The sequence below is a fragment of the Lepidochelys kempii genome, chromosome 28 (genome assembly GCF_965140285.1).
Source record: "Lepidochelys kempii isolate rLepKem1 chromosome 28, rLepKem1.hap1, whole genome shotgun sequence".
In the NCBI taxonomy this organism is placed as follows: Eukaryota; Metazoa; Chordata; order Testudines; family Cheloniidae; genus Lepidochelys; species Lepidochelys kempii.
In genome coordinates, this window is record NC_136407.1 from 3,046,676 (window position 1) to 3,067,803 (window position 21,128).

Sequence of the window (21,128 nt, forward strand, 5' to 3'; positions counted from 1 at the left end):
TTGACAAAGCCACTCCTGGGCTTTTTCCCTCTTGAGCTGGGCTCATTTGCAGATGAGAAGGTCAGCAGTTTTTCCCTATTACGATGCTTTTTTCTCAATAACACAACTCTATAATAATGAAGGGCTGTTGAGTGAAGCAGGTGTGAATGGATCAGTGGAGAAAGCGATGGGGAAATCGGCTGTCTTGATTTCTGAGTAATCAAATGTAACCTGCTCTGGAATTTCATGTTGTATGAACAAGAAAGTGACTTATACCGCTCTGTGTTGCAGGTTTTTCTCTCTCTCCTGGAGGCCATTTGGTCACATATCTGAATATTAGTTTTGTAGCTCAGATTTATCAGGGACTTTTGGAGAAATGACTGTTTGCTAAACAAGTACTGTCTTATTTTATTTTTGTCTTTTCCCCACCACTGCATGAGGACATGGAAGAAGCTCAAGTGGTGTTCACTCACCAGGAGAGGATGCTCCGAGCCATCCAGCTTGCTAACAAGGAAACAGTAGTGGGTTTAGGGCTCTGCTCCAAAATGGTGAACAACAGCACACCCCAGATTGTGCAACTAACTGAAATAACTGGGTGCGTGTGGCCTATGATTTGGGAAACGCTGTCCCTGCCTGTGTTGATGTGGAGAAAACAAAAGTGGAATTTTTGGCAAACTTGCACTTGGGAGATGCTGCAAATATTCATTACAGTGAAATCAGTAGCTACACACTGTCTTTTTTTATATATATTCTGCTCCTTTGGTGACTTATAGGGATTCTGCTGCAGCTGTATATCATTCTTGGGGGAATTCTGCACCAAAAATTGAAAATTCTGCACACAATAGTTTAAAATTCTGCATATTTTATTTGTCAAAATAAGACAATGTAATCATGCCAGCTTCAATTATTTTGGTAATTTATTTCCAATTATCTGTCAGCAAGTATGTCTCTAACAATACAGACCCAAAAAAAAAATTCTGGTGATTTTTTTTTGACAAATAGATTCTGAAGTACAATATCACTCCAAGGCTGAGGTGGGGGGAATGTGAAAGAGAAATAGTGTATAGGAGAACACCGACCCAAGCTTCAGTTATTTCAAATGGAATTTGTTTTGACAAGCTCTAAAGTAAAATTACTGAAGGAGACAAGTTGTGTAAACTTTTACTCAATTAGACTGTACGGGTCACTGAGTTCCTCGCTTCTCTGCAAAGCAAAGATGTAGAACGTCTGTCAGGAGAGGCCCACGGTGCTTTTTATGAATGGCAATGGATGCATGAGGAAATAGGTAGCTTGGTTTGGATTTTTTGGGGTTTTTTTTTTTGGTGGGGGGGGTTGGCTATCCATTATTTTTATGGGAGCCGAGACCCCTTTTCCTTTTTTAACAAAGCCCATTGTCACAGCTCAGACTTTTAACCCTCAAGCCGGGCTACGGAAACCTCCCCAAAACTTTCCTTGGTGTTTTCACTTTGGAGATCTTTGGGGTTCAAACCTCAACAGTGCCTGTGGTTCGGAGCAACCGATATTTTAAGAAAACTGCTGGGTTAATTCAGACTCTTCCATGAGGCAGACTTTGGGCTATCGTCAGTTTGGATCAGACCGTGGTGTCTGTAACCAAGGCGTCCTTCACTCCTCACATGCCTGGAGACTTCAGGGGAGTGACCGCAATGTTGGGTGAGCTGGAATCCTCAACCATAAAGACCAAGGTAAAGGTGGAAGCCCTTTTGCACCAGCACCTGCCTAAGAAAGACGGACATTCCAGGACTCCCAGACTGATCCCCTCTGGGGAAGGAAGTTGTAACCTCAACACCAGGCTGTGCCAGCCTTGACTTGTCTCCTCGTACCTGACACAGCTTGCGAATGTGGAGTACTGAGCCGGCGACCCCATCGCCTGGTTCCTTGACTGCAGCTCTAGATCCTTCTCCAGGGGAGTCGAAAGAGCTGCAGAGTTGGAATCACTTGTCAGTTTCAATCTCAGATGGTTACTTGTTCTATTTTTCATGCTTTGTTTTTATCACGTGGGAACTATCCCAGCCTTTCTATTCTACTGCGTTGCGTGCAGGTGTGTGTGTGAAACCTGTCGCAGCCACTCAAGGAAGGAGCTAAAAACAATTCCCAAATCTAAATAACCCTAAAATGCTGCCCTAGAAAATGGTTGAACATGTGCTCCTCGTTCGGTGAAAGTGGTCAGAGAACCTGAGCTGGCGGATACATACCGTTAAAACTCTGTGCATTAAGGTCTGTGTCTATTTTAAGGTTTTTAATCTGTAGAAGCCACCGGGAGGTTAGCGATATGCTGGTGAGGTCTAAGATGGACGCTCCAAAGTTGTGGCTTAAATGTGAACAATGTGGACAGCTGCCTCCTTGGGTTCCTGTTTCAGGGTTTATAAGGGCTGATTTTCTGCTTTATAATTCTGATGATTTGGCTGAACTGATGATTTGATTCCAAAGCAAGATCATTGTTAACTGAGTGATTTCCGGATCTGGCCTGATCGAGATCCCAGTACTGTGTGCCCCAGAGTTAGCTGAGTGGTGTTAATAGTTTAGGTTTAGTTAGATGTGGTGTTCATTTTTGTTTGTTCATTTTAATGAAATGTATAAAAGGGATATTGAGTCTTGTCTTCCACTAAGCTACATGGCCAGAACCGTAGAGATCAGCCAGCCCGACTCGGAGCCTTATCAACTTCCTCAATATTAACTCTTAGGTTCTCAGATGGGACCAGCTGGGGGAGGCCACACGCATCTCATCCTAGGGGGCTCACACAAGGGAAAATGAGCTCCCAGCGCAGACTTTCAGGAGTAGTGAGGGTGGGCGTGGGCCAGCGTGTCTGTCTGCATGATGAGAGGTTGGTGGAAGGGGGTATCTCAGCCGGTGGGAGAAGTGGCTCCGTCCCATCCCCTCTGCTCCCCATATGTGCCTGGAGCAGGGTCTTTCTGCTCAGCCAACTTAGGGACATTTCCTGCCCCCCTCACCCTGCTGAAGTGCCCAGGTGTGCACAGGAGCTCCAGGGAGACACTGATGCTGTGAGTCTCCCTGAGCCAGGGATGTGGGGCTGGAAGGTTCCTCCCAGAGGTGACACAGGGGGAGCTCATGTCCTCCCCCACCCCTTTACATTGTGCCCTTCTAGTATCACAGGTACAAATCGTCTCTACTGGGAGGGGCAGACTGTCCTTGTCACAGTGTATATATACACTGTGCCAGGGTGTACATGTACACCCTGGCCCCTGGCAGGGTGGGCAAGGAGCATGCGGTTACCGCAGTTACAGCCTACCAGCCTGTACTGGGTCTTGTCATGATGAGATTCAGAGATCAGGGTCGCATGGCAGCCCTCAGGTACAGGGCAGCATGGCCTAGAGGCCAGCATCAATACTGCGGCCCTTGAATTCAGGACAGCGCGGCCTAGTGGCCGATACCCAGGGGAGCCACCACCAGGGGTTGTTGGTCCAGGTAGAGGGGCACCCGACTCCACCAGGCCCCAACCCAGAGCCCTAGAGTGGTCTGTCAGCGGGGAATCCCACCGAAACATGCTGACCTCACGCAGGTGGGAGACACCACTCGCTCACCCGCCTGCTGTCGCTTCCTGCAGCTGCAGTTCATGAAACATGGGGGTCTCCAGGCTCCTGATGGCAACAGATCTCTGGTCCAGCTCTCCAGTGGGCACCTCCCACAGAGATCCTTCTTCTCCAGTGGTCAGCCCAGGCTGCTCCCTTTTTATACTGAGCATAACACCTGGAGCATGCCCAGTACGGTCTGAGAGGCGGGAATTCCTTCGCCCGCAGTGTGAGGTTAACCGCTTCCGGCCCAATGTGCGGTGTGTACGCCCCATCACACATCCCCCCTGTCACATTATTGTGGGGCGGGGGGGAAGGTACTGACTCCATGGCAGATGACTGCTCTCCCTCCCCTGCCCCTGGAGGGATGGGAAACCCTTTACCCATGTCTCCAGCTCCTTTCCTTCCTCAGCTGCAGGAGATCTCGAGGTTGTGTTAAAAACACTGCATGGCAGTTCAGGCCAGTGGGTGATTGGAGCTGGCCATGCTGGCTGCAGGGTCCCGCTGTAACCTCCAGGGCAACTGCACCTGGATTCCCCCTCCGTGGTCCACCAGTGACACCCACCCTTAGACTTCCCAGATGTCACCTCTCTTGGGCAGAGACACGTGTCTCTCCCTCTCCTGAACAGCGTATTTCCAGGCTGCACCAGCCCTGTTTACACTGTACGAGCTCTCAACAAGTCCTAAACGGCCAGCGCCTGCCCTTTGCTGTCTCTGCAGTGACTAAGGGCAGTGTCACGGCCAACACTGATACCCACCCAGCTCTTTGGTGCAAGCACGTTTATTCTTCAGGGGAAAGCACTGCCCAGAAAACATTAAAAACAAGGAAAGAACCAGAGATCACCCCAGCTCCAGCAAGGGCTCTGGTTGGGGATTTGTCCTTCAAACCCCACTATGGCTTTTTCTGTGGTCACAACAGCCTTCGCTCAGCACGAGCCCCCACCCCGTTAATCTGTAAATCTCTGCTTCGTGGGGTTCTGTGATCTGGGAATGGAATCACAGGGTCACCAAAGCACAAACCTATCCGAGGGGGGGTGGTGTCAAACGGCACATTCTGCCCCAGCCTGACTCTGGTTCCCCCAATCCCATGAGCTTTGCCTGCACAGGTTCAAATCCTGCTCACAGCAAAGGGCCAAGCGCCAGTCCCATGGAAGGGCAGTGGGGGTTTGTGCTCCTAGGTCACCTTGGTGCGTCTCAGAATCCAACCTCGTGGGCTTCCCGGGAGGATGCTCAATGCCGAAGGAGAAGGGGGGGATCCTGGAGAGAAAAAGCCACATCAACACAGACTGAACGGTGAGGAAATGGGGTGGGGGAAGCAGGCAGAGGTTACAGAGAAGTCTCTTTACACACAACAGGGAGCAGGAGGCAAGTGCAGCATGTTTAGGATGATGGTGGTGGAGAGAAAAAAGGCTGGATTCAATGCACGATGAGACCAAAGGAGGGGAAGGCGAGTGGCAGCCCACACAGGACCACAGCGCTCAGAGACCCCAGTGCTGGGCACCCTGACTGTCCTAGCTAGAGAGAACTGGCTAACAGGGACCCATCCCCCCGCCATGCTCCTCTCCTGGCAGAAGGCCCCTTGGAGCAGTAGGAGCTGGATTGGGAGTGGGGGGCCCTGGGGACAGAGGGCAGCTGAAGTCCCTCAGATATCTGGGAACTAGGCACTGCACAACGAACGGGCTTCACACCCCTCACAGCCGGGACTGAGGGGCAGCAGCAGCTGGTAGGGTCTGCGAGCAGGATTGGGGAAAAGACGAGCAGATGGGCCAGATCCCCAGCTGATGTTAATCACCCTGGCTCCATTGGAGTAAATGGGCCAGAACCTCAGCCGCTGTAAACGTCTTTTACTCCAGTGGTGACAACTTCTCTATTTCCCTCATGTCCCATTGAACCAGCTCGCTTCCCTGTTCAGGCTCAACGTTTTGTCATCTCGGTGGTAGAGGATCCCCCTCTAGTGGCTGGCCCACATGCAGGACAGCCTACAGCTCTCAGTTACTACTTGCTCAAGGCGCAGAGGTCTGTATGCGGTGGATCGAATGGCCCTGTTCTGCTGATGACCCGTGGGGAGGTCATAACGGCTCCCCATGGTGCAATCCCTCTTTGTTCAGGTTGTGAGCTTTAAAATTCTAGGAAAGGACACAAAAAATGTCCTGGCACCTTTTCTGTGCGGGATTCTCTGGGCAGGAAGAAAAGGCCACTGTCTCTTACCAAGAACCAGCCACGTGATGGCTTGGTGCTGGACGTGCAATGAGCACAAAGACTCCTCTCTCAGCCTGCAGTAACCCCTCTGCATTGCTCCTTCTTCAGCCAGCCCCAGCGAGCTTGTCTCAGAGACACAGGCTGCTTGGTCCCCAGACAGCTCCCCAGTGCCGGTGACCCTTAGATTCAGGACACCCAGCAGGACCTGGGGGTGGCTCCTCTCTCAAAGGGCTGGCAGGCTCAGGCCAGGCCCCTGGCATGGGGTTCACTATCTACTTACCTAGATGCCAGGGAAACCCACAGTCCCTTTGTGAGCCAGGTGAGGGATGGGTCTGGGCCCAGCTGAGCTGCCCAGAGAGAGGGGGCAGGAGAGGCTGGGGGCTGCTTGGCTCTTCTTGGGGTTTTGAAACTGATGGGAGACTTTGAAAACGTGTAGCCCACAGATCTGGGCATTAAACCCTCCACCCTGTGAAGGGATCCGAGGAGACAGACAGTAGAAGAATGGACAGAGCATGGGTGGACAGACCCATCAGCAGGGAAAAGCTCTAGGTACACACAGTCATAGTGGCAAAAAAACCCCACTGAATAAAATCAAGGTAATTAAATGCCCATAAACTACATTAATGCAGAGTAACAGTGGCCCAGTGCTTCCTCCTGCCCTCCAAGCATGTGGATGGGAGCTAAAGTTAAACCTCTGAAAACTAGGAAATGAAGAGTTAAAGTACATGCCATAACCACAAGACGACCTTAACTCTGCCCCTCCCCTGTCCCTGGAGTTGGCACTCGCCACTGGGAGTGGTTCAGTAGGGCTGGTGCAAAGGTTTACAAACTATGAAGGGAGGCGGAGAATGCTCCATCTCAGGGAGTCTTCAGGTCAAGACTAGATGCCTTTCTGGAAGATGATTTAGTCAAACACCAGGTACTCAGCTCAACTCGGCAGCAAATGGATGAAATTCTGTGGCCTGTGGTATAGAAGAGGTCAGACTAGATGACCTAATCGTCACATCTGGCCATAAAAAACCCATGAATCTACCATAGATACAAGGAAGGACTAAGAGAACATGCCACTGTTTGTGTTGTGTTGCACAGACGGGAATACCGGCATTTACCTGCATGCCCTCCAGCTGTGTGCACTCCGTCATCTCTAGCTAGAATTTGTTGCTGGAGGGATTACTGGGAGCAGCTTGGCAGAGCTGTGACTGGGATATGAAGGGGGGTGCGTGTGAAACTTGGGGCACCAAGTCTGCCTCATTTCCATGCTGAGTGTTGTAGGTTGTGTCAGTGAAGGTGCACAAGGATGTGTTCTTGTCACATAGACGGTCAGCAGCCTGGTGGCGTATTGGTAAAGAGAAGTTGTTAGACTTTGTGCTGTACTGCTCCTGTTCCCAAAGTGTTGTGTAGCAGGGGAGGGCAGAGGGTGTCACTCTGTGTGTCACTGGCATGCTGGGGTGATGCTGAAACAGGACAGCGTAGAGGCTGTATTGTGGGGTATTGTGAACCTTAACTCTGCATTTCCCCTTCCAAGAACCGAGGGGACAGGAATCCTTACCCAGCGAGGTCACACTCTCATAGTTCTCCTGCATGACATCTCTGCAGAGGGCTCTCTGAGAGGGGCCCAGCAGAGAGAAAAGGGGAGGAACTAGAGACGATTTGTATCAGTGTGTGAGAGAATCATAGAATATCAGGGTTGAAAGGGACCTCAGGAGGCCATCCAGTCCAATCCCCTGCTCAAAGCAGGACCAATCCCCAATTAAATCATCCCAGCCAGGGCTTTGTCAAGCCTGACCTTAAAAACTTCTAAGGAAGGAGCTTCCACCACCTCCCTAGGTAACGCATTCCAGTGTTTCACCACCCTCCTAGTGAAAAAGTTTTTCCTAATATCCAACCTAAATCTCCCCCACTGCAACTTGAGACCATTACTCCTTGTTCTGTCATCTGCTACCATTGAGAACAGTCTAGATCCATCCTCTTTGGAACCCCCTTTCAGGTAGTTGAAAGCAGCTATCAAATCCCCCCTCATTCTTCTCTTCTGCAGACTAAACAATCCCAGTTCCCTCAGCCTCTCCTCATAAGTCATGTGTTCCAGACCCCTAATCATTTTTGTTGCCCTCCGCTGGACTCTTCACAATTTTTCCACATCCTTCTTGTAGTGTGGGGCCCAAAACTGGACACAGTACTCCAGATGAGGCCTCACCAATGTCAAATAGAGGGGAACGATCACGTCCCTCGATCTGCTGGCAATGCCCCTACGTATACATCCCAAAATGCCATTGGCCTTCTTGGCAACAAGGGCACACTGCTGACTCATATCCAGCTTCTTGTCCACTGTCACCCCTAGGTCCTTTTCCGCAGAACTGCTGCCGAGCCATTCGGTCCCTAGTCTGTAGCGGTGCCTGGGATTCTTCCATCCTAAGGGCAGGACTCTGCACTTGTCCTTGTTGAACCTCATCCGATTTCTTTTGGCCCAATCCTCCAATTTGTCTAGGTCCCTCTGTATCCTATCCCTACCCTCCAGCATTTCTACCTCTCCTCGTAGTTTACTTTAGAGAGAAGTGGCACAAACAGGGAAAGGGTGCAATTAATGCACCCCTGCCCCCCACTTCTCCCCCTGGAAATTCCTGGCTGCACAGAGACGGCTCAGTCCCCCCCAGTGTAAAAAATTGCTCTCTGTCTTAATGTGCTAACAGGAGCAGTTACTGATGAGTCAGGTGAGGTGAGGGGGTGTAGGTCAAACATTTCACTGAATCAAGTCTCCTGCAGCCCCCGGTAGGTAACATCAGACAGAGATCAGAGGGGTCGCCGGGTTAGTCTGCATCGGCAAACAGAACGAGGAGTCCTCGTGGCACCTTAGAGATGACCAAAGTGGGGTCCAGCCCACGAAAGCTTCTGCCCAAATACATGTGTTAGCCTCTAAGGTGCCACAAGGCCTCCCTGCTCTTCCTTCACCAGCCAGGGAGACGCTGCCGCGACTGGGCCGTGCCCCGCCTGGGCCTTGAAGCACCAGCCCCGGGAAGCCCATGCTGGGAGGTGCTGTCTGGGGGAGGGGAAATAAAGAAGCCCCTCTGCCCCCCCCCCATTGCAAACACTGGTGTCGCACTGGAGTGTAACTGGCCCCCCTCTGCCTGTGCCGGGCTTTTGCCCCCCTCACCCTCAGGCAGGCCTCACGCCCGGTTCCTCCCCCCACGATTTTGCCCTCAGCCCCCTCCTAACCCTGCCTCCAGCTGCTTGACCCCCCCCCCCCCCCCCGCTCCGATCTGCCCCCTGGCCCCTTTCTGAGCCCGGTGAAGGGCAGCCGGCAGAACCGGGGGCCACGGAAGGGCAGAGGCAGAAGGGCAGCGGCTTCCGCAGATGTTACTGAGCATGCGCCCTGCCCCCTAAGTAGCCAAAACAGAGATGCCAGATAACAGCCCTGTGAGTCTGTATTCACAAAAAGGAAAGGAGGATTTGTGGCACCTTAGAGACTAACCCATTTATTTGAGCATGAGCTCACGAAAGTTTCCCCTTTTCCTTTTGCGAAAGCAGAGATTTTCACACTACGCCCCCCAGGCTTGCAAGGAGCGGGGGCTCTGCGCACTAGGGCCCCGCTGCAGCGCCCCCCGCGGGCTGAGCCTCCCCCTGGCCCCGCGGGGCTGGGGCGCCCTTCGCAGCCCCCGGGACCAGCCGCCCGCGGTCTGGCGCCAGGGCCGGAGGCTCAGAGCCGCACAAGCCCCGCGGGGGCCGGCTGGGGCGCTTGGAGCAGCCGACCCGCCCCCCGCAGGCTCGCCCAAAGCTCGCGGGGAGGGAGGAGCCCCGCCCCCCCGCAGCCCGAAAAAAGGCGACGGTCGCACCGACCCCCCCGCAGCACGGTCCCGCCTGCACCGACCCGCCGCCGCCTCCCCCGGCCCGGCCCGGCCCGGCCCGGCCCCGGGCTCAGCCCCTGCAGCGGCTCCGCGACTCACAGGCACGCCGGGGCCCGGCGTCTGCAGGACCCACAGGAAGGGGCAGGAGCAGCCGGGAGCGGGGCGGGCTGGAGGAAGCAGGAGAACAAAGCCCGGAGATCGGGCCCGGGGCAGGTCCGTTCCCCGCGGGGAGCCAGCCCCGGGCTCTGCCCCCGTCCGCTCCGGAGCCAGAGACTCCAGGTGCCCGAGAGCCCCCGGGGGAAGCGTGACTCTCTGCCCCGGGGAGCCCCAGACGCTGCAGCCCCCGGGGGTCGGCCCCGGCACGGCTGGGATTGGGGGGGGGAGAGAGACTGGGGCCTGGCGGGGTTCCCCTGGGGTGTGGGGAAGGGGAAAAACCGGAGGTGCAGGGCGGGGGAGGTCGGTCGGTCGGGGCCTTTGAACTGTCTCTGTGCAGGAAATCCGAGGAGGAGAAGTGGGGGAGGGGGGGGGAGTTCATTGCACCCTTTCCCTATTTGTGCCTCTTCGCTCTCTCACACTGCTCCAAATTCTCTCTAGTTCTTCCCCTTTTCTCTCTCATTATCCCATGTGGCTCATCAATTCCAAGGAGATCCTTCCCCTATTTCTCTTAAAATGATTGACGCTCCATTCTCTTCCTACCAGGCAGCTCTGCCTAGACCCTGCTCGGGGCCCCATCTCCTGCATGTCTCTGGTTAGTCTGTGTGATGGATCTGCTGGGAGAGACGAGGAGCTCTCTCTTCGTCCCCTCACCCTGGTGTTTCCTGGATGCTCGGAGCCTTGTGGGGGGTTGAAACTCTTTTGACAGGGAGCCTCCCGGAGCTCCAATTTGATTGGCTCCTCTCCCCCACGAATAGTGGGGTTGTGAGTGGGGCAGCAGGTCCTGAGTTTTGGACTCTTGCTCTTTCAGGGACCGGTGACCTTCGAGGAGGTGGCTGTGTATTTCACCAGGGAAGAGGGGGCTCTGCCGGACCCCGCTCAGAGAGCCCTCTGCAGAGACGTCATGCAGGAGAACTATGAGAGTGTGACCTCGCTGGGTAAGGATTCCTGTCCCCTCGGTTCTTGGAAGGGGAAATGCAGAGTTAAGGTTCACACCAGCCCCAGAATGCAACCTCTACTCTGTCCTGTTTCAGCATCACCCCAGCATGCCAGTGACACATAGAGTGACACCCTCTGCCCTCCCCTGCTACACAACACTTTGGGAACAGGAGCAGTACAGCACAAAGTCTAACAACTTCTCTTTACACATACACCACCAGGCTGCTGACCGTCTATGTGACAAGAACAGATCCTTGTGCACCTTCACTGACACAACCTACAACACTCAGCATGGAAATGAGGCAGACTTGGTGCCCCAAGTTTCACACGCACCCCCCTTCATATCCCAGTCACAGCTCTGCCAAGCTGCTCCCAGTAATCCCTCCAGCGACAAATTCTAGCTAGAGATGACGGAGTGCACACAGCTGGAGGGCATGCAGGTAAATGCCGGTATTCCCGTCTGTGCAACACAACACAAACAGTGGCATGTTCTCTTAGTCCTTCCTTGTATCTGTTGTAGATTCATGGGTTTTTATGGCCAGATGTGACGATTAGGTCATCTAGTCTGACCTCTTCTATAACACAGGCCACAGAATTTCATCCATTTGCTGCCAAGTTGAGCTGAATGCTTTGTGTTAGATTAAAGCATCTTCCAGAAAGGCATCTAGTCTTGACTCAAAGACTTCCTGAGATGTTGAAGCTGTCACTTCCCTGGTAATTTGTAAACCTTTCCACCAGCCTTCCTGAACCATTCCCAGTGGCGAGTGCCAACTCCAGGGATAGGGAAGGGGCAGAGTTAAGGTTGTGTTGCAGTTAGGACATGTACTTTAACTCTTCATTTCCTAGTTTTCAGAGGTTTAACTTTTAGCTCCCATCCACATGCTGGGAGGGCAGGAGGAAGCACTGGGCCACTGTAACTCTGCATTAATGTAGTTTATGGGCATTTCATTACTGTCATTTTTGTTCAGTGGTTTTTTTTTTTTTTGCCACTATGACTGTGTGTACCCTAGAGCTTTTGCCGTCCTAGCTATGATGGTTAGCGGTATAGTTCTCTCTAAGGTGCACCCCTGGGCAGCTGCCCATGAGAGAATGAAGGGCCACGCACCTAATTAGATGTGCCGCACACGCATGGCTCCACTAATTAGGTGCCCCTGGACAGGACATGGAAAAAGGTGAGGTTATGGGGGGGAAATAGGGGGTGGGTGGAGTGAGGTTGGGGAGGGGAGTTTAGGGTGTCCCAACTCCCAGCTGGGCTGCAGCTGCCGGTGCGGGGGAGATGCAGAACTCACTCTCCGCTCCAGGCTGGGCTGGGGGAGCAGGCTGCACGGGTCGGGGGGTGGAGGGGCTGGTGGGAGTAGGCTGCACGTGGGTTGGGGTGCTAAGATTTTGGGCGGGTTGCTGGCATTTTGGGGCATGCGGGGAATGTGGCTACATGGGAGGTGGGGTGCTGGGGAAACTCCATTGTCTGATTAATGCATCAGAGCAAGATCAGTCCAAGCACATCTTGCCTTTTCTTGTTGTTGAGGTAACTATAAGGCTAGGGTGAGGAGCTGGTATTAATTACCACCTGATTGTTGATATAATTACGAGATCTGAAATATCCCAGGAATAATCTGATGGGGAAGGAATAATGTGGCACCCCCGCTATTTTCCCCTGTTAGAATTAGGGAGCAAACACAAAACAGTGAATCCTCTGCGGTTCTAAACCAAAATATTTTCCACTTAGTATTAGCAGGGAAAGATGAAGAGCTTGCTTTGGGCCATGTTGCATTTCAGTTGACAGCTGGTGGACATCTGCCAGAGATGTGAGAAAGACTGGGCTAAGATTTAGTTTGACTGGAGGGAGACAGATCCAGAGCAGAGCAGTAAAGAGGGCGGAGGGATTCTGCATTAGCAGATCTTAATGCAGAATACGACTTGTACTGGTGTTTTTTTTATTGTAAAGCCTTTAGGCTGCTTTTGTAGATACGTGTAATTAATCTGTCCTCTTCCTAGAGTTCTGAGGAGGTTATATGAGTATTTTTAAAGAGTGCAGACTGCAGATTAGGTTGCAGTGAGGTCTCAATAACTGCAGGATCAGGCTCTAAACTGCTGTCCAGTCCACACACTGAAGAAACTGAAAAAAGGTTTCAGAGTAACAGCCGTGTTAGTCTGTATTCACAAAAAGAAAAGGAGTACTCGTGGCACCTTAGAGACTAACCAATTTAGCTCACGAAAGCTTATGCTCAAATAAATTGGTTAGTCTCTAAGGTGCCACGAGTACTCCTTTTCTTTAAACTGAAAAAACACTTTGATCTTTCTGTCGTAGTGATCTGATGGGTAAAGTACAGCAATCCAAGGTTAAAAGAAATAGATCTGTGATTTTTATTTTGATTGGTGTCTGCAGGGGCAAGGTTGCGGAAGATTGGCGAGGAGCTAAGTGGTCGACTGAGTATGTGACTGGATGTAAGTGGAGGATGCAGGCGGTTTCAATGAACTTTGTCCGACAGATCCTGCCAAAAGATATTGTAGCCTAGCTCAGCATATTTTTGCCTGTAAACGAGTCAGTTTATGTAACAAGCATAAATTGTACATATAAGAATGTAGCCAGCTGTTGACCGCATGTAACCCCGAGATAAGTGCAGAGAATACAGTGCCACAGAGGACTCCCCACTGGTGGAGTCCTGCCTGGTCAGCTGTCCCGAACGGCCAGAGTCCCCTACAGTCCCTCTGCGCATCCTAGGGGCTCCCCATGCAGATTGGAGCGTAAGTTCTTCCTTCCTTCAATAAAGCATAGTTTGCTATTCTTAGGCCTGAGTGTCCTCCTTTCGCTGATATCTTCCCCCCCCCCCCCCAGCCCTTGCGGGCACAGTGTCGCTTTAAGAAGCTGCTTTCATGCTATTTACTCTCTCTTAGGTACTGATCCTGCAAACAGTTATGCCTCTGGAGGGCATCCATACATAGGCGTTTGCGGGATTGGGGCTTTAGTGAATAAATATTGGAGCAAAAGCACCTGGCTAGGCCTAGCTCGTGACATTGGCATGGTTACATTTCAAACAAAGTTTACATGGGTGTTAATGGCTTAAGGTAAGAAAGAAAAAGAAAAAAGGATTCTTTTACAACATAATTCTTGGGAGGTATCTGAACACGGAGATCTTAATGATTTTTTAAAAAATATCCTGTGTTACTAATCAATACATGGGAAATTGTTAAAACTGGAAGAACTTGACCATGGATGCTGTTTGGCCTTTCAATTAGAGTTGGATTCCAGACAAGTGATTCCCATTAAGTTTTAGAATTTGTCTGGGGAGAGGTATTAGCAAAGATCTGGCCTTAATGCTTTCCATCTGGTATAGTTCTGGCATGTCAGAGTACTCCCATTGACTCAGAAGTAGGAATAGGTGTTTTGTAGGATGAAGACCTTACTTGCAAGCTCTCTGAAGCAGGGATCTGTCTGTAAACTCCGAAGCCATGTGTCAGTCTGCTCCAGGGCTTCTGCTCTGAGTTTTTGAGTTGGTGACACACACACACAATGTGAAAACAGGAGAACTTTGCCTGTTTCTGCAGGGCTCTGTTGCACTTGCATAGGTCCTGGACACTCATTTAAAATACCCATCACCAGCCAGTTGCTGTTTTACTTCCCTTTGTATTTTCAGTGTTGTCACTTGTTTGTTCGGGGTTTTGTTTGCTGTGTGTTGCTTTATTACTTCTTTTTCCTGTTCTACGTGTGTGAAGTATTCACCAAGTTAAGAATTGACATCCCATAGAAATGGTATAAGCCTGAGTGAAAACCTTCTACTCTCCTTTCCAGTATCAGACAATATTGTATTAATATTTGCGATGAGAGCATGACTGTTTCTAGTTGACTCATAGATTTGTTTAGCATCTTAAAGCTGGGCTGTGTGCGCAGATAATATGCATGCAAGAGGGATAGTTTGGGGAACTGCGAAAGTCGGTAGCATGCTAGTGTTTTGGCAGATGCTTCATTTTTTGAGAGCAGCTTTCCCTGAAGATTTAGTGATCAGGCTGTATGGTAGGAGGAGGTTATTAAATTGGGTCTCCGGTGCATACTTTTTATGCTTTTACTAAGTGGCCATGGCTTTGTTTTATTTCTATAGCTGTTTTCAGTAGGCCACATTTGGGTGTGTTTACTAGCTTGAGTTGTTAGAAAGGATGATAAAATACATGTACTCCAAGGGCAGTGTCCATTTTCTTTTTATTTGATTTCATATTAAATACACATCTTAAGCAGTGCACCTTGATAATTATCCCTTGTTTAATATTCTCTCTTCTTCCTCCATACCTAGGAACTGTTTAAGAATATATATTCTATCTAGGGTTTTGTTTGAACTGGTAGCGCGCACCCACACATTACCTCAATGCTGGTGGAGCGCATAACAAAATTCAACCCGCACGTGGATGGAAAATATTCGAGGGAACATTGGTCAGTGGTGTGATTTTTCACACCCGTAGCTGACACAGCTACGCTGGAAAACTGTTAAGTACAGACCGAGCAAAGGTCTGCATGTGGATTTCAGAGCACTTTAAACTATTACTTTTAACACAAACATGTTAGTATCAGAGAGAAAACTTCCAAGAGGAACGTCTGCAAAAAGCAAGAAAAATGTCCTGCCCCTGGGGAGCTGCCTCCAGGATTTGAGTACTTTAAAATGGGCTGGGGTAAAACCGATAGACTCTTCTCGGTGAGAAATGTCCCATGAACTCCCCTGATCTCCCTTGTTTTCTATCCCCTGAGCAGGGTTTCCCATTCCCAAACCTGACATGATCTCCCAGCTGGAACAAGGGGAGGAGCCGTGGGGCCTGGATCTCCAGGGCTCTGAGGAAGGAGAGATCCCGAGAGGTGCCTGCGCAGGTGAGGGATCCTTAAATCAATTCAAAAACGTTCCGTGGCTGAAAGAAATACCTGCGACTCCCTAAAAAGGCCTTGGGAGCTCTCGGAGTTCAGGAGTATCCCCAGGAGGCCTTGCACCTTATGGGCAGCTGTCGCTTACGGCTTCCTACCCATCCTGACTGACACCCGGCAGCAGCTCCCTCCCTGACGGATACAGTTCTGCCTCCAAATCCTCTCTTCTTGCCGCTGTGGAGAAAAGTTTAGGAGAATTCACTACCAGGGGTTTTTTTTCCCTGTCTCTCAAGCTCTAATTTCAGTTTGTTTCCTTCTTTTCCACCCGTGTTTCTGAGGTTTCTCTCTCTGTCCTGACAGGTGCTGGGATGGTGAATGAGAACAAGGAGCTGAATCCTGAGCAGGAAGATGCTGAGCAAGTGGAAGCGCGCGGGGGATTATCGCAAGGATCGAAAGGGAATGTGTCCAGGTGTTGTGTGAAGGGGAAAGCCTGTGAGAACCAGCACAGGCCGGAGAGGCAGCAGGGAAACCAGCCCAGGGAGAAAGTGGGTAAATCCATTAATTGTCAGGGGGCTCACCAGGACTCCAAGGAAATCACAGCCCAGCAGGGAATACCTACAGAAGAGAGAAAAAACACATGCACTGAGTGTGGGAAACACTTCACTCTGAACTCCACCCTCGTTAGACATCAGAGGATCCACACAGGGGAGCACCCCTACAAATGCTGTGAGTGCGGGAAACAGTTCAGCGAGAAATCAAACCTTATTACACATCAGACAAGCCACACAAGAGAGAGACCCTATGAGTGCTGTGAGTGCGGGAAAAGCTTCACTCGGAGTTCAACCCTTATTAGACATCAAAGAATCCATATAGGGGAGAGACCCTATGAGTGCTGTGAGTGCGGGAAAAGCTTCACTCGGAGTTCAACCCTTACTAGACATCAGAGAATCCATACAGGAGACAGACCCTATGAGTGCCGTGAGTGCGGAAAAAAGTTCACTCAGAGCTCAGTCCTTATTAATCACCAGCGAATGCACACAGGAGAGCGCCCCTATACATGCTGTGAGTGTGGGCAAACATTCGCTCAGAGCTCAGCCCTGTTTAAGCATGAGAAGATCCACACGGGAGAGCGCCCCTATGAATGCTCTGAGTGCGGGAAACAATTCATTGAGAAATCAAAATTTATGAAACATCAGACAAGCCACACAGGAGAGAGACCCTATGAATGTTGTCAGTGCGGGAAACAGTTCAGTGAGAAATCAAGCCTTACTAAACATCAGGCAAGCCACACAGATGAGAGACCCTATGAGTGTAGTGAGTGCGGGAAAAGCTTCACTCGGAGCTCATCCCTCATAAGACATCAGAGGATCCACACAGGAGAGAGACCGTATAAATGCTGTGAGTGTGGGAAAAGCTTTGCTTTCAAATCAGACGTTAATAAACATCAGAGGGTCCACACGGGAGAGCGCCCCTATGAATGCCGCGAGTGCGGGAAACAGTTCAGTCAGAAATCAAACCTTAGGGCACATCAGAGAGGCCACACAGAACAGAGTCCCTATGAATGCCGTGAGTGCGGGAAAAAGTTCACTCAGCTCTCAAGCCTTATTAATCACCAGAGAATCCACCCGGGAGAGCGCCCCTATCAATGCTGTGAGTGGGGGAAACAGTTCAGTGAGAAATCAAACGTTCTTAAACGTGAGGCAGACCACACAGGAGAGAGACCCTATGAGTGCTGCGAGTGCGGGAAAAAGTTCACTCAGCGCTCAGGCCTTATTAATCACCAGAGAATCCACACAGGAGAGCGCCCCTATACATGCTGCGAGTGTGGGAAAAAGTTCACTCAGAGCTCAGGCCTTATTAAACATCGGAGGATCCACACAGGAGAGAAACCCTATGAGTGCTCCGAGTGCGGGAAAAGTTTCACTGAGAGCTCATCCCTTATTAGACATCAGGGGATCCACACGGGAGAGAGACCCCATGAATGCTTTGAGTGTGGGAAAAGCTTCACTTTTAAATCGGACCTTATTAATCATCAGAGAATGCACACGGGAGAGCGCCCCTATGAATGCTGTGAGTGCGGTAAAAAGTTCACTCAGAGCTCAAGTCTTACTATTCATCGGAGGATCCACACACGAGAGCAGCCTGTGAGTGCGGGAAAAGTTTGATCCGGAGCTCACACCTTAATAGACATCAGCGATTTCACAGGCTAGAGACACACCATAAAACTTTGTGTAGGCAGAGAAAAGATTTTTTTAAAGACCTTTGCTAATTCCCACATAGCGACTTTTTTAGGGCTGTTTGCACCATTTGAGTCACCCTGTTCTCTCAGTTCCCCCAGATGAGTTGCCTGCTTTTTGTTTTGCAGGTCGCCCTTCTCTGGGGTGAATCCCGTGGTCCTTTCTACCTACTCCCTTCTCCTGCGAGTCATCATGGGAGTGTGTCCCTCCTGCACGGAGTGTCCGTCAGCCCCAGGTGGGGGAAATAGGGGAGACCTCAAGTAGCTACACTGAGCGAAAATCAACCTGGGCTTTGTCTCCGCTAGGATTTTCCATGGGCTCGGCCTGCTGGAGGTGGCGATCCCAGTGCCAACACCCCGCTGTATGTGCCGTGCTGACAAAGCCCAGGCTGGGGTTAGCTCGCACCTTCCCCTTTGACCGGTCCTAATCAACGCCAATTTCATAGTCGAGACAGGCCCTGAGCAGCACCTTTATACTGGCCCCGCTGTAGCAGAGCGAGTGTTAGAGTCACCAAGTTCCCCCTCTGGTGACAGATTGTTTCATTCCCAGTTGTTCTCACGCTGGTCCAGGTTGTGCTGGGCAGCAGGTTGTTTTTTGTTTTGTTTTTTTTTTACCATTTCCCTTATTGAAAATCTATCTCAATATAACAAAGAGGAGGAGCAGGAGTGGGACAAATGTATCATTTCGGCCTCTACGACACCGGAAGGAAATGGGGTGAGTCAGCGGGATTCCCTCCTTCCCCATCATCGTCACTAGGCCCCCTCACTCCAGCAGTGCTGGGGTCTGTTTGAGCCACAATGGAGCTTATCCACCTATATTCTATCCCTCCACCTCCCAAAGAGTCTCTGCACTTCATAGCAATTTGATCCTAAATCCAACTAGTTAGGGCTGGAGATGAATGTCCCAGACCTGGATGGGGAATTCCAATGGATCCCAAACACAGTGCAATCATTCCCCATTTAAATCCCAGTTTCTGTCTGTTGACAGAGCCCCTTCTGGGCTTTTTCCTGCTGAGCTGCGATCGTTTGCACAGGAGAAGTTTGGTAGTTTTCCCCTATTACGACAATGCTGTTGTTTTTTGTCAGTAACACAATTCTATAACAATGAAGTGCTGTGGAGTGAGGCAGGTTTGAATGGATCAGAGGAGAAAGCGACGGGGGAATCTCCTCTCCTGCTTTTTGATTAATCAGACGGAACCTAGAATTTAATTTTATATGAAACTGAAAGTGACTTATACAGAGCTAGCTGAGTGGTGTTAAAAATAGGTTTCGGTTTAGTGAGCTTCTTCATTTTATTTGTTTTATACATTTCATTAAAATGTATAGCAAATCATGTCTTTCAATAAGCTCCCGGCTCAGAACCATAGAGCATCTGGGTGGAGATCAGCCAGTCCAAGTCAGAGCCTTATCAGCTCCCTCTGTGTTAACCCTTTGGTTCTCACAGAGCAGCTGGGGGGGTGGGGAGAGAACCCATCTCAGCTCCCACTGCATCTTCGGGGGCTCAGAGCATCGCAAGTGAGCTCCCCTATGCAGGCTTTCAGGAGTAGGGAGCTGGGAGGGGAGAGGTGGGCTGAGGCTGTGTTTGCCTCATGAGGGGTTCGTGGAATGGGGGGCATCTCTAAGTAGGGATGGATTGGTTGTAGATTTCTCTGCTTTCACTGTAATGGTCAGGGCCAGTCACCACTGCCATCTGGCTTGCCCTGGCTTGGGGTTGTGTCTGCTCAGGCCCAGCTGAAGTTGGGGGTCTAGTTCGGAGGGTTGTAAATGGAGGTAAGGAGATTGTGCCTGTCAGCCATTGTGGTGTTGGCTGAGTGAAGATGTTTGTGTTTGAGGGGAACATTGGGGAATGACTGAAAGAGGGCAGAGTTAAGGTTAAAAGAAAAGGAGTACTTGTGGCACCTTAGAGACTAACCAATTTATTTGAGCATAAGCTTTCGTGAGCTACAGCTCACTTCATCGGATGCAACAGCTCCGATGTAGCTGTAGCTCACGAAAGTTTATGCTCAAATAAATTGGTTAGTCTCTAAGGTGCCACAAGTCCTCCTTTTCTTTTTGCGAATACAAACTAACACGGCTGTTACTCTGAAACCTAGAGTTAAGGTTGTGTGGGCAACCTTAACTTTGAGTTTCCTAGTTTTCAGATGTGTGAGTTTTTCAGAAGCTGAGGTTCTGAAGGCAGACAACATTCCACTGGGTAACCTTAACTCTGCATTAATGAGGTTTTTTTGCCCTTTAATTACTCTGAGGGGAATTCTGTGCCAAAAAATTAAAAATTCTGTATATTTGATTTGTCAAAATAACACAATATAATCACTCCCGTTTCAATTATTTTGGTAATTTATTTCAAAATACCTTTCAACAAACACAGACAACAGCAAAAAATTATTCCCCCAGGAGTGGAGAGTTAAAGAAATTCCTACAACACCCCAGTTCCAGTTGTGGGGGTGTTGGAGGGGTTGTGTGGGGCCCCTAGAGCCCAGACACCTGCACTCCCATCCCCCCCAGAGCCCAGCTGCGGGGCATCCCCCAGCCCAGAAACCAGAACCCGCTCCCTGCAGAGTCCAGCCACGGGGCAGCCCCCAGACACCAGCAGTCCCCTCCCCACAGAGCCCAGTCATGGGGCAGCCCCCAAACACCAGCAGTCCCCTCCCCACAGAGCCCAGGCATGGGGCAGCCCCCGGCCCAAACACCAGCACCCCCAGAGTCTTTACTTCCTGCAACTTCTTTACTGTCCCATCGGGAGACATGGTGTGGCAGGGTCTCCCAGGCCCTACGAGTCGGAAGAGTCCACCCTAGTGGCCAGAAATTCCACAGGGAAGACAGGGAATTCTGCAAAATTCTGCATGGTGCAGTGGTGCAGAATTCCCCCAGGAGTATTTAATCAATATAAAGCGGATAGGCTCTGGCTGCCAGCTAGATATTAACCAGCTAGCAAAGCCAACTCCAGGTGTAAACTCTTAGAAAGAGAGCAATGAAAATTCCCTTTGACCAGGCATCCTTTAAACCCATCAAACCCCAAACGCAGGTTGGAAGGGGACATTAAATGCACAAGAAACCTGCCTGTGTCCGAAGCAGGAACTTCCAGGCTGTTCTTGGGGCTCCTTTCACCATAATCCACACACCCTGTTGCTCCCACATACTGCCCAGTGCTGAAATTTTAACTTTACACCCTAAGGGCCTGACATGATGAAGAGGGACTGTTCTTAATGTTTTCTCTGAATATTGTGGGGGTGTCTCAGTTTCCCCTCTGCAGTTCTTAAGTATCTAGGTGATAGGATAAGGGTGTATGATCGTTGCAGAGCCCTAGAGGGCAGGTGTGTGCAGGGGTCTGGACACACAGAATGGCCAACACCCTGTTTCCTGGCAACTGATGGCCTGGGCCCTTCCCTGC

The 21,128-nt window shown here is 50.7% G+C and overlaps 2 protein-coding genes across 2 annotated transcripts in view; both read left to right on the forward strand.

The window, feature by feature from the left end:
• LOC140904144 (uncharacterized) overlaps positions 1–17,711 on the forward strand; it is a 30,529-nt gene extending 12,818 nt beyond the window's left edge. Inside the window, 2 exon segments of the mRNA XM_078850980.1 lie at positions 12,460–12,463; positions 16,283–17,711. Coding sequence (XP_078707106.1) covers positions 12,460–12,463; positions 16,283–17,711 — 1,433 coding nt within the window.
• Positions 4,755–10,873, forward strand: LOC144929921 (uncharacterized). The gene is made up of 4 exons (XM_078850792.1): positions 4,755–4,821; positions 9,247–9,845; positions 10,531–10,657; positions 10,754–10,873. Exons 1-4 carry the CDS (start codon positions 4,755–4,757, stop codon positions 10,780–10,782), a joined length of 822 nt encoding a protein of 273 aa, XP_078706918.1. The 3' UTR covers positions 10,783–10,873.
• Positions 17,712–21,128: the final 3,417 nt, after the last annotated feature.

Excerpts from the sequence above, each read along its gene's own strand:
- LOC144929921 (XM_078850792.1), top strand. The coding sequence starts at position 4,755 with ATGCTCAATGCCGAAGGAGAAGGGGGGGATCCTGGAGAGAAAAAGCCA. Across the intron at positions 9,846-10,530 it reads TCCGGAGCCAGAGACTCCAG|GGACCGGTGACCTTCGAGGA; the intron begins GTGCCCGAGAGC and ends TTGCTCTTTCAG. Across the intron at positions 10,658-10,753 it reads TGAGAGTGTGACCTCGCTGG|CATCACCCCAGCATGCCAGT; the intron begins GTAAGGATTCCT and ends GTCCTGTTTCAG.